Source organism: Propithecus coquereli, unplaced genomic scaffold (genome assembly GCF_000956105.1).
Source record: "Propithecus coquereli isolate 6110/MARCELLA unplaced genomic scaffold, Pcoq_1.0 Scaffold411, whole genome shotgun sequence".
Taxonomy (NCBI): Eukaryota; Metazoa; Chordata; class Mammalia; order Primates; family Indriidae; genus Propithecus; species Propithecus coquereli.
In genome coordinates, this window is record NW_012149853.1 from 930935 (window position 1) to 942114 (window position 11180).

Sequence of the window (11180 nt, forward strand, 5' to 3'; positions counted from 1 at the left end):
ACTTGCCTATTTCAATCTCTGGATGTGGAAATGAGGAAGTCTGGGATTCTATAAATTACAGAAATCAAGTCAGAAAAACCTGGCAAAAATACTAATACTTAGCGTTCTAAGATTTGCCACAATCACCTCATTTGCAAATAAAATGACTACACAAATGTTCGAGTGCTCTATAGCCTCTTGCTTAATTTTTCACACCTCTTGCAAAAAATACTATACTGTTTTGCTAGACTCTTTGGTAGGACAGCTTTTACCAATTTGATTTTTTAATGACTGAAACTGAACAGCCTCATCTCATTTCATAAGTTGACTTATGACAGATTTCTTAGCTGCATTATGTGCTGTTGAACAGAGAGCACTTTTGCAAGTGTTCAATATGTCATACCTTTTTTAGTGCCTATGTATGGGGCTGGGAGGAATACCTGTAATAATCCATTTCTTCAGTCCTATTCCAGGGTCACACAGCAAATCTGATTTGCTTCAATTCAAAAGGGAAGAAAAGCTGAAAATATGTGGCCCCAGTTTTATTTCAGCTTGGTAAAAAAAATACCTTGTAAGTATCAGAGAAGTAAACCCACATGGAAATATAAGGCAGGCTGAGAGACCAGGAAGACCACTAACAGCAATTTCATGAGCTGAATCAATGCTTTGTACTCTGCAACGAAGACACGCGGTTGTCTAAACATCAAGATAGATAAGCATTAGAATGATTAACACACACAAGCTGCACCAGAATTAAGTGAGGTTATGTTCACTGCTTTGTCGATAAAGTGTAGCTGACATCATGCAGATCGGGATTGTTAAGGGAAAGCCTTTAAAATGCTGTGATAAAGCCGTGCAAGTTAGCATAAGTTCAGGAAAATCTGCAGAGGCCATTCTTGCCCACAACTTTGCACACAGACAATTATTTCTCTTAGCCCCGACATCATCTTGAGTCCAGCTATCACACACAGACAAAGACTAACAGGATGGGATCTTCCTGGCATGTAACTTCAAGCTCTATTCCATGTTAGTCAGAGAGTGAAGCTGTGTGGCCATCGAGTCTGTCTGTGGAGCCAGCTCGCTGAGCTCACTGATGGTGGTGGCGAGCAGGGCATCCTGGGACACTACAGAGTTGTCCGACTTGCAGGCTGTGTCTGCAGAACTGTTCTCGTGCATGGTGGGTACAGTGCCTTGGACTGTAGCCAGGTTGTGGAAATGGCCATTTTCTGCAAAAGACAGCAATTTATCCGAGAGTTTGGACGACGCATATTCTTCATCGGGCTGTTCAGTCTTGTGCCCTTCATCATTCTTGGGCGAGCCATCTACAATAACAAGGAAAGACTTCCATGGAGTATTCTTATCGTGTATCTACAAATCAAACACAAAACAAAAGTCACCAAATGTGTCTCTGAACAAGTGTATCTTTTAAAACAACGGTCCCTCTCCAACCTCAATTTGGTTTCCACTGCAGTAAAACTCCCTTCATTGACTGTCAAATATTGGCCTATCCCCAACCCTCACTGTCAGAAAGTATATATCAGGGACTGTGCTTTCCTCAGGGCCTGGTTTTCCACTGTATTCACCCCGAATGTACTCACTCAACAGAAAATACCTGTTGTCTCCTCTACTTACCTTGTGGAATGGTAGCAGGTGTTTCTATTGGGGGTTCTGTGCATCTAAAGGCCAACTGTTTTCTTTCTGGAACAAGCCACCCATTGCTTACCGAGGTGTGCCGCCGGAGGGTGGACTTGTCAGTGAACGTCCGTCCGCAGGCGTTGCACATGAACGGCCTCTCCCCAGTGTGGATGCGGCGGTGGCGCTGCAGGGCGTTGAGCTGGGTGAACTGCTTGCCGCACTGGTCACAGCAGTAGGGACGCTCCCCTGCGGCAGGGGGAGAGCAGACTGCTGGTGGGTCTCTTTGACCTCCTGGGTTTAATCCTGACTGAATACACTTGGAATGATGCTGTTGCAAGCCTCCGGGAAGCCCCAGCATTTCAACATAAGGAAAGCTGTGTTGGGAACAACTCAAGGGCCAACTAACAGAGGCACAAATCTACTGTCCCTACAATACCAAGAGTTGATGGCTTATACCAAAAGCAGGCCACAGCCCATGCCTGCAGTAGGTTTTATATCTATAGACTCCTCCAGTAATGGAGGACAAAATTCCAAATCCTCTAATAACCGAATTTGTGTGTGTGTGTGTGTGTGTGTGTGTGTGTATACTAACATGTATAGATCATTATCCCTAGTTATACTGTGAAAATATTAAAATGTTCACATATCCACATTTGTATTCCAACATTCATACCATGGGTAAGCTTTCTGTCCTTTTCAATAAAAACTCCAAGTAGCAATGGGACTGGCTGTCTCCCATTTGCACACATAAATAGTTCTACTTTTCGGTTTCCCAGAGCCAGAGATAAGAAATTCAGAATTAAAAACATGCTATTATGTCTTAAAAAGTTTGACTAAAGTTTTCTACTAAAGCTTAATTCCAAATATTTTTCTAGTAAATCTAAAACCTTCAAGATTTTTTTTTTGTCAAACTGAACTCCCTTCCCTGGGACGTTCTAGCCATACCTGTATGGACTTTAATATGCTGGTAAAGTGAATTCCGCTGGGCAAAAGTCCTGAAACATACTTCACATTTAAAGGGTTTGGATCCAGTATGGATTCTATTGTGGTGTTTTAAGTACTCCTTGGAAGCAAAACTCTTGCCACATGTCTCACACATAAATGGTCTTTCACCTACACAAAAAGATGAAATAATAATGTTAGAAACAATATAGGCGTTACAAGCACATGGAAAGAGTAGGTCTGCACTCTTAAAAACCACATAAACTCCTCAAAAGTGCCTTGGCTGGCAGCATCTTACATCTGCTAGTCAAAACTATTACACAACATTTATTCATGTAAGGTGACTGCTACTTGCTGAAAGTTGGTGTAAAATGTCCTTGGAAATCCCAAGAAAAACTCCATTAAACTGATTCAAAGAGGTATTGTTCAGCTAGCTCACATTTTAGAAATTTAGTCATTCCAAACGAGAAAATAATTTCACAACTTCTGTTTGGAGGGACTGTTGGGTTACTTTCAAAGGAGCACTTCTATGGGTCTTTGCTAGGATAAAAGTCCCTCTTCAAAGGAGAGGGAGAGTACAACAGACGTACATGTGTAACTGTCCTAGAGTAGCAAGTCCAGTCAACTTGGTCGGACTGCAAGACAAAAGAAAGGTTCAAATCTCATAAATCAGTAGTTGAATTATTAAGTGTGCCCCTGATTTCACAAACATCAAAATACTGGTTTTAATAAAATATTAATACATTAATATTCTCATCAGGTGACCAATTTTAACTCAATCTTTCACTATAACCTGACATTGTCCCCAAACCTAAGCTTCTATTAGACACCAGTTCTGCTCATTCTGTAGTTGTAATTCACGTAATTAAACACTTCCTCTCTGTCTTGCCTGCATTTGAACTTGAGGCCTGTATGACAGTGCCTAGAAGTAAGGGCAAAAAATGCAAGTAAAAAGGGAAGTGTGTTCACATTATAGAATTAGAATACTTAGATTCTGTATACTTCTGTATTGTATGCAACAAGATTCTGAACCTCAGGGTTACTGTGCTGAACCAAAATAAAGTCTACTTAAATTTTTTCCCTCATACAATAAAATCATATCACAAAGATTTTGGAAAATAGAAATGAGATAAACCTACCACCTTTTTATACATGGTCTTTTACATGCAGGTTTTCAATACAGTTGTGATTAACTGTATGCTTAATTGTGCATTTTTAAATCCACATCCAAGCATAGATGGTTTTTCATACCCTTTAGAGCCCTTACTCTGGCCAGTTCACAAGCCAGGGGGTGATTTACCAGAGTTTACTGAACCACTTTTGTGTGGCTGGACAATCAGGTTGTTTCCAATTCTTTGTTAATAAAAAATAGCAAGAAGAGGGATAATAGCATATAGCTTTTCCCATATTTTGGACAATTTCTTTAGGAGAGATTCCTGGAAATGGAATTTTCGGCTAAGACAGTAGAAACTGTTTCATACCTCTTGCTACCTAAGACCCGTGAGCCAGATCCTACTGCCGGTGGCATAAAAGCCACAGCCACGTGCACACCAGCATGGGAAGCAACGGATGTGTTCTTATTCATTTTTGCTAGCTTACCAGATGGAAAAGCCATAGCATAGCTTTAACTGCACCACCTCGGTAGATGCCAACTTCTAAATTAATCAAGCAGTTTCCTTCTACAGCTAGGAAAGACATTCGATCACAACAGCAGGAATATTTACCTGTGTGACACCTTTTATGATAAATCAGCATGTGGTTCTGAGTGAATCTTGCACCACATTCATCACAGACAAAAGGTTTCTCCCCTGTATGAATCCTGAAAGTACAACATTCAGATGGTAACTCAGAAAGTATTTCAAAGCTCACTTTGCAAAACAATTTCCACTGTATCCTGCAAAACTTGTTTACTCCAAGAGACCTAATGAGAATGACAAAAGTGACAGGTCTGGGGCCCATTATCTCCATCTGAAAAGAAACTGAGTTTCTACACGTTTCCTGAATGTTCTTCCACATCTGCTCATGAGCCTCACTGTTTATGCTATAAGGCACATGCAGAGACCATGCCTTTTCAGATTGTTTAAAACACTTGGGGACTAACGTTTGTAAAGCTTTTTCATACAATCAGCCGCAAACACCTTAGGATCTACTGTTGACAAAGTGCCACATGATCAAAAATTTTGCTATCACTTCCTAATATGACATAACCAGTCTAGAAAAGAGAACTGTTCTCAAAATGCTGAAGAAATCTGGTTTCTGAGGAGTGTGCCCAAGCATTTTAATTTCACAACTACTGTAAAGCAGCAATTGACTATCATTTACTGAGCACTTCCTCAGTAGACTCAGTAGACTCTCTACTGAGTAGTCCATAATTATATAGCGTAAAAGATGATGAACACCATGCCACCACTGCAAAGGCTGGCCTAGAAACAGAGTCTAGAATAGAGTAGAAAACTGCTTGCTGTAATTTCAAGCGTCAATACTGAGAACTGTAAGGAAACTTATTTTAAAACTGAACACCACACACCTACAGTTCAAAACATATTAACAAACAGAAAACACTGTCCATCCTGATTCTGGAGTTTCCACTTACCAGATGGCACATTTCCCCAGCCCTGAGAACAGATAAGACCAGAGATGTGTCCTCAAACCCTCAATGGCATCTCACTGAGATCTTTAATGGGATGATGGGACCCAGATGGTCACAGAACCCAAGTTCTAAATGAAGAGTCAGGAAAAGAGAAATAAAAGTAATTCGGCCCCACTCTTCCTCAAGCATGGCAGGAACTGTGAACATCACAGGGAGGGGACAGCCCTGGCCTGCAGCACAGGCAGGTGGGCCTTGTGGGGAAGCCACTGTCCAGCACTCTGCTGCAGGAGGGCAGCTCCACCTGAGCAGGGCTCTGAGCTAAAAGGACACGTCCTAGGAGGACAAGGGACTGTAAGGAACACTTAGGGGCTTCTGAGAAGGTGAAGAACAGCCATCTCTCACAGCTTCTCTACCTGAAAAGAGAGCTTAAAGCTGTCTCGAAATATCACCCAAAGTTTGGAGGGGACAAATGAAGTGAGACACCCAGAGATGTGGCCACCAGGGCCAAATCCCAGGCCAAGCTCAATTTCTCCACAGGCACTTCTAGAAAGACAGTCCCGTACACAAGCCAGCCACACTGTAGGCAAAGCCATCTCCGGGTGGCTCCCAGACGACGTACCTCATGTGGGTCTTGAGCGCGGACGGCTGCGAGAACTTGGCCCCGCACTCGGTGCAGCCATAGGGCCGGTCGCCCGTGTGCGTGCGCTCGTGCAGCCGCAGCGCCGTCTTGGAGCTCAGGCCCTTGCCACATTGCCCGCAGCGGTGCCGCTCGCCGCCGCCCTCGTGTACCTGCACCACGTGCCGCTTCACGTCCTTCTTGCGCTTGAACTTCTTCCCGCACAGCTCGCAAGGGAAGTGGCGCTCGCTGCTGTGCACGTGGCGCTGGTGGCTCTTCAGGTTGCAGCGGTTGGCGAAGGTCTGGCCGCAGGTGTCGCAGCGGTACACCACCTCAGTGGCCACCCCGTGGTGGTGTTTGGTGTGCTTCAGGAAGCTCTTCTCGTACAGAAACGCCTTCTCGCAGATGGCGCACTTGAAGTTGCTCTTCTTCTTCTCCCCCTCTTCGTCCTCTTCGTCCTCTTCCTCCTCCTCCACCCCTGCTTTCTGTAACACTTCCTCTCCCTCGGCACCTGCACAGCACCCCTCGTTTTTTTCAACTGGCTCCACCTCTGTACCCACACTATCCGGGCTTCGGTCCTCCGGACACCTGTAGTCCGCCACCTCATCCTCTGCACTTCTCTGCTGCTCTCGGAGTCTTCTCGTGTATTTCTTTTTCGGGATCTCCACAAAGACCTTCCTTCCAGCCAGCCTTCCGCTAGCTCTCCGGATTTTAGGGTAGGGAGGCTTCACTACCTCTTTCTTCTTGTCTAGTTTCTCCTTGGACTTCCTGGGTGGCATGTCGTCAGACATGCCATTGCTGACTCTCCCTACTGAGTAGTCTGAGGACTCCGCAAGGCCATTGGAGTGAAGGCCCTCTGTGGCCGCACTGGCCCTGGGCGCTGGAGTGACACTGACTTGGGAGCCACTGCCCGCCTCCACCTCCTGAGACTCTGAGAAATTCTGCAACTCCAAAAGTACGGACTCTAACATCTGTTTCTTTAATTGAAAACAAGTTTCTGATAAGTCCAAACATTTCAGCTTTTCAGCCATTTCCAGCATTCGCTGCACCCGATCTTCTTCCACCTGTACCTTTGCCGTGTAGACAAACTCAAGGAATGAAGCAAAGTCAACAACCTGCACTTCATTTAAGTAGACGTTAGTCCTAGTACCATCCACACTCTTGTCATTAAGGAACATTTCCTTAAAAAACTTGCTGGTAGCTGCCAGCACTGCTTTATGGGCCATGAAGTCTTCACGGACGCCCTGATACTCCACGCTGACTGTCACGTCACACAGGTGACCCAGAAGCCGAAGCTCATGCATTTCATGCAGAAGGTTCAATGGTGAGGATTTGGATTCCAGCAGAACTGCACCACTTTCCATCTTTCTTCTTTCTAAAGACAGCTTTGAAAACAAAAACAAGAATTATCTCATCCATGAACCACCACAGAAATAAAATAAAAATGATGAGGATTACTTCAGTTCTTGAGAAGATATAAACTCATTAACAACCTAGCTTTCTCGTGTAAGTATTCAAATCACATTTTACTTCTTAACACAGATTTCTGAAGTGAAGCTCCTGATATACTTTCCTAGGATAACATTTGCATGGAAAAACAGAATATTGCTAAGATTTCCTCCAATTATAAACACAAATGATTAAAGCTATGATTAGTGAAAGACATTAAATCAGTGATTTATTTATCAAGGTTACTAATTTGCTTACAGACATAGACCCCACAACTGTAATAGAATTTATGGCAACAATAATGTCTAGTTCTCTGATCAGGAAACCACATAGTTAAAATGAAACATATGGCTGACACCATCTGGGAGCAAACTGAAAACCTTAGAGAATCATTTCTGCCTTTGAAAACAACCAACTAAATAAACAACTACTTTGCATGAGGAAAACTTCCCAGAAAGTAGTTCTCAATCCAATGCTATTTCCAACACCTCAGACACCTCACAGTTTGAATAACTGTTACTCTACTGAAGGCAAGTTCCACAGCTTTTATAGGCTACTTTGAGTAAGTAACTTAATTTCTCTGACCCTGTTCCCAACTCTGAAGAAGGCTGACTGGCTGTTGTGACGCTTCCGTGAGTGCTGCACGTCAAGTGCATATAGCTGAGCCTGAAGCCTGCTGGCTAGTTATTAGTGGCCTCCCTCGCACAGGTGGAGGTGCTATTGTGATGCCCATTCCCCAGGTGAGGAACTAACCAGGTAACAGAAAGTGGCTGGCTCAGACTTGAGCCTGGGCCTGGTGGGACTCCGCATTCAACTCAAACATCTCAACAAACTGCTCACCTCAGCCTCATCACATGCAAAGAGCTACCATTACCCCTCCTCCCAGTGCAGTGGGCATGCAGATTACACCCACCCCACCCCAGGCCTCCTCTCCTTGGCCTCCATGATACCCCGACCCCATCTTCATTTCTTCTGCTTTGCTGGTTCTGCCGTCTCCACAGACTTGCTGAATATGTGCTTTCTCCCTGACCTTCTGCTACTGAATTTACCTTCCTCTTCCAATTCACTTTGATTCCAAAGTCTCCACCCATTCCAAGCACCCACCTTCCTTCTAACCTCCTTCAGCCAGATCTTAGACATCACCTCCGATCCAGTATGTCTAGAGCAAAACTTGTCATTATCTTTCCTGAGAACCAGTCCCACCCCTCTCCCCTTCTCCAGTGCCATCAATGATACTGCTCCCCACAGCCACCAGTCCCCCCAAACATGAAAAAGACTGTTCCTTGAGAGGTCAACTGTAAAACTAGTACCTAAGAGACTGAAGCAACGTCGCCAGAAGGAGACTCCACAGTAAACTTTGTGAGAATATTCACAAAGCCAGAGTAAAGGATATATGGAGAGGGCGGGGAGGACTGTCAGTGATCCCAGGCCCCGCCTGGGGAGAAAAGGCCGCAGATGGCTCTCTCAGCCTGACGCCTATACTCACCACACGCCCTGACTTCCCCAAACCTCTGCCAAGGGGGCCTTCGTACAGGCAGCAAGGCAGTGACTTCTCAGGCAATCAACAAAGCGGGTTCTGAGCACGATTTCCCATTTTGCCTGGCTACCAGAGCGGGCATTGATCATGGCGACAGGGCTATCTGCACCCAGTGACAGCTGCGTGCCCCACTGTCGCTCATTGGCATTCCGGCCGCCTCCCAGTGCGCGGAGCATCTGCACTAACGTGGGTAGCCCTCGAGTTCCCGGGACTCGCAGGGCCAGGGCCTTCCCGGAGACCTGCTCTCCGCAGCCCCGTCCACAGCCACAGGGAGCGTGGCTCCCCAGCTGGGCTCACAGCTGCGGACCTCCGCCGCTCTGACTGCACCGCCCCCGCCGCAGCCACCTCGCCGTCCCCTGCGCCCCTCGGCCGCTCGGAAGACGACACGGAGAACAAACTGCTGCAACTAGAGTCAAGCCCCTCCTCGGCCGGACGTGCTGCCTCCCCGACTCGGGCACTGGGGGCCGCGTGGATCCGGCCTGTCCCTAAGAGCCCCAGGCCGCCCCCACCCCCACATCCCCGATCCCGCCGCTCCTCGGAACAGCCGGCACACGCGGACAACCAGGAGGCGGCGGCGGGAGGCTAGGGGCTGGGCCAGGCCCTGAGGGTCGTGCACTCACCTCCCCGCCGGCGTCACCGCCGCCGCCGATGTCCGCTGGACCAGGCTGGTAGGAACGGCCAGCCCGGCTGGGCGGGACACGGCACCCGGCGCGGGCGCCGCCGATTGGCCACCTCAGGCCCCGCCCTTCCCCCGCCCAGCCCCGCCCCTCGCGGGGCAGGAGAGGGCCTGCGCGCGCACGTCAGGCTGCAGAGTCTGTTCGGGCAGAGTTACGTGATCTGACGTACGCTGGAGCTGCGGAACCTACAGGTCTGGCTGGATTGCGTCACCCGTCGCGAGGCAAGGCGTGCGCTTGCGCAGAAGCCAACGACAACTGCGCTGCGGCACGCTACGGTGGGGGCAGGACCTGTCCTAGAAGGTCACGTGAGCGTCTGAGACGCGTGGTCGCTTTTCTGTCCCTTCCTGGCTCTTGGCCCCCAGTTCCCGGCAGCTTCCTGGCCGGAAGCTGGGGTGCTACGTGTGGCTGGTTTCCTGCTAGGGGCTGCGCGAGTTTACAAGGCCGAGCCGCAGCCATAGGGCGCTGCGGCCACACGGAGGACCGTCGTGGAAAGGCAGGCGCGGCGCCGGCGGGCTCGGGCGAGGCACAGGCTCCGCGGCGACTGGTCTCTGACGGCTGCTGCGGAGAACTGGCCGGGCGTGGCACCGCGGCGTTTCTGCTCACCGCAGTGTCCCGGCTCCGCTGCGGGATCTGGCGCGCTGGGGGCCGGAACCGCGCTTGGCTGTCTTTATTGAGGACTTCATCTTTCCAGGATTCTGCAGCCCAGGAGGATGGTTTGTTCGTTAGGGAACTTCCCCAGAGATACATCCACTCTTGAGTGGAAAACACAGCGTAAGCCCTAAAGTTCCTTTAATCCTTCGGAGCGGAGTCTTGCTATCTCCACCAATCCTTACTCAATGTTAACTAAAACCGCGCCTTGAAAGACCTGCCTTAAATCACCCTTGCAGTTCTCAGTAAAGCTGACCTTGCCTTTCTGCTCCAGGCCACTGCCAAAACTTTGCTAGGTCCTGTTGTCCCTTAGTGCAGCTAGCAGTAAACTTAGCCTTGTCTTATAAATAGGTTGTATTGGTAATGTTTGGGGAGTGTACGGACAAATACAAATTAAAAATGAGATGTTTAATTCTTTCTGTTGAATATAAGAGTTTTTTTCCCCTTCCTTTTTCTTTGAATACTTTAGAAAACTGGTAATAACTGTTAAGTACTTTCTCCTCTTTGAAATGTGTATAAATCCTTTTGAAGACTAGCTAGGCCTTTTTGTCCCCTTAAAGACCTAGAAATGCCTTTCCGTAGGACTTGGGAGCCATTTCTTTGAAATGAAATATGAAGGTAGATAGTGCTGCTGTCTCCCAGTTTGGGTAGGAGGCTAAGAGCCTAATTCCAGTGGGCCCCTTCCTCCAAGTTGCAAAACTATGTACTGTCACAAATATATAAGAAGTTTATTTGTCCTTTGGAACTGAGAATCACCGCAGTTACCAGATAAGGGGAGAATGAACTATGTATGATAAATAGAACTGACAGGTTCTGTTACTTTAGAACTAGTTATTGTTTTATCTTGAAAGCGTGTGTGTAATAGTTTCTATCTGCTTGGCTCTACAAAAGAGTGAGATTTCTGCCTTTGCAGTCTCTTAATGGATTGCCTGTGATGTCATCACATTCTAGTTTAATGCTTATTCAATTAAAAAGTGTTGTGGGGCACAGTGGTGCATGCTAGTAACCCCAGCTGCTCACTCAGGAGGCTGAGGCAGGAGGATTGTTTGAGGCCCATTCAGAGACTAGCCTGGGCAACATAGCAAGACCAATAAAAACAAAACAGAC

At 47.2% G+C, this 11180-nt stretch overlaps 1 protein-coding gene across 1 annotated transcript; it reads right to left on the reverse strand.

Annotated features, from left to right (window-relative positions):
- Window positions 1–417: 417 nt before the first annotated feature.
- GZF1 (GDNF-inducible zinc finger protein 1) lies at window positions 418–7141 on the reverse strand. The gene is made up of 5 exons (XM_012653117.1): window positions 5766–7141; window positions 4281–4375; window positions 2560–2727; window positions 1703–1860; window positions 418–1347 (listed from the first exon to the last, which is right to left on the reverse strand). Exons 1-5 carry the CDS (start codon window positions 7124–7126, stop codon window positions 997–999), a joined length of 2133 nt encoding a protein of 710 aa, XP_012508571.1. The 5' UTR covers window positions 7127–7141; the 3' UTR covers window positions 418–996.
- Window positions 7142–11180: the final 4039 nt, after the last annotated feature.

What these genes read in the sequence shown, in the direction of transcription:
- GZF1 (XM_012653117.1), bottom strand. Translation starts at nt 7,126, where the DNA reads ATGGAAAGTGGTGCAGTTCTGCTGGAATCCAAATCCTCACCATTGAAC. An exon ending in TCATAAAAGGTGTCACACAG is followed by an intron (nt 2,728 to 4,280) that starts GTAAATATTCCT and finishes CTTTTTGTGTAG; the next exon opens with GTGAAAGACCATTTATGTGT. An exon ending in CCCTCCGGCGGCACACCTCG is followed by an intron (nt 1,348 to 1,702) that starts GTAAGCAATGGG and finishes TTTGATTTGTAG; the next exon opens with ATACACGATAAGAATACTCC.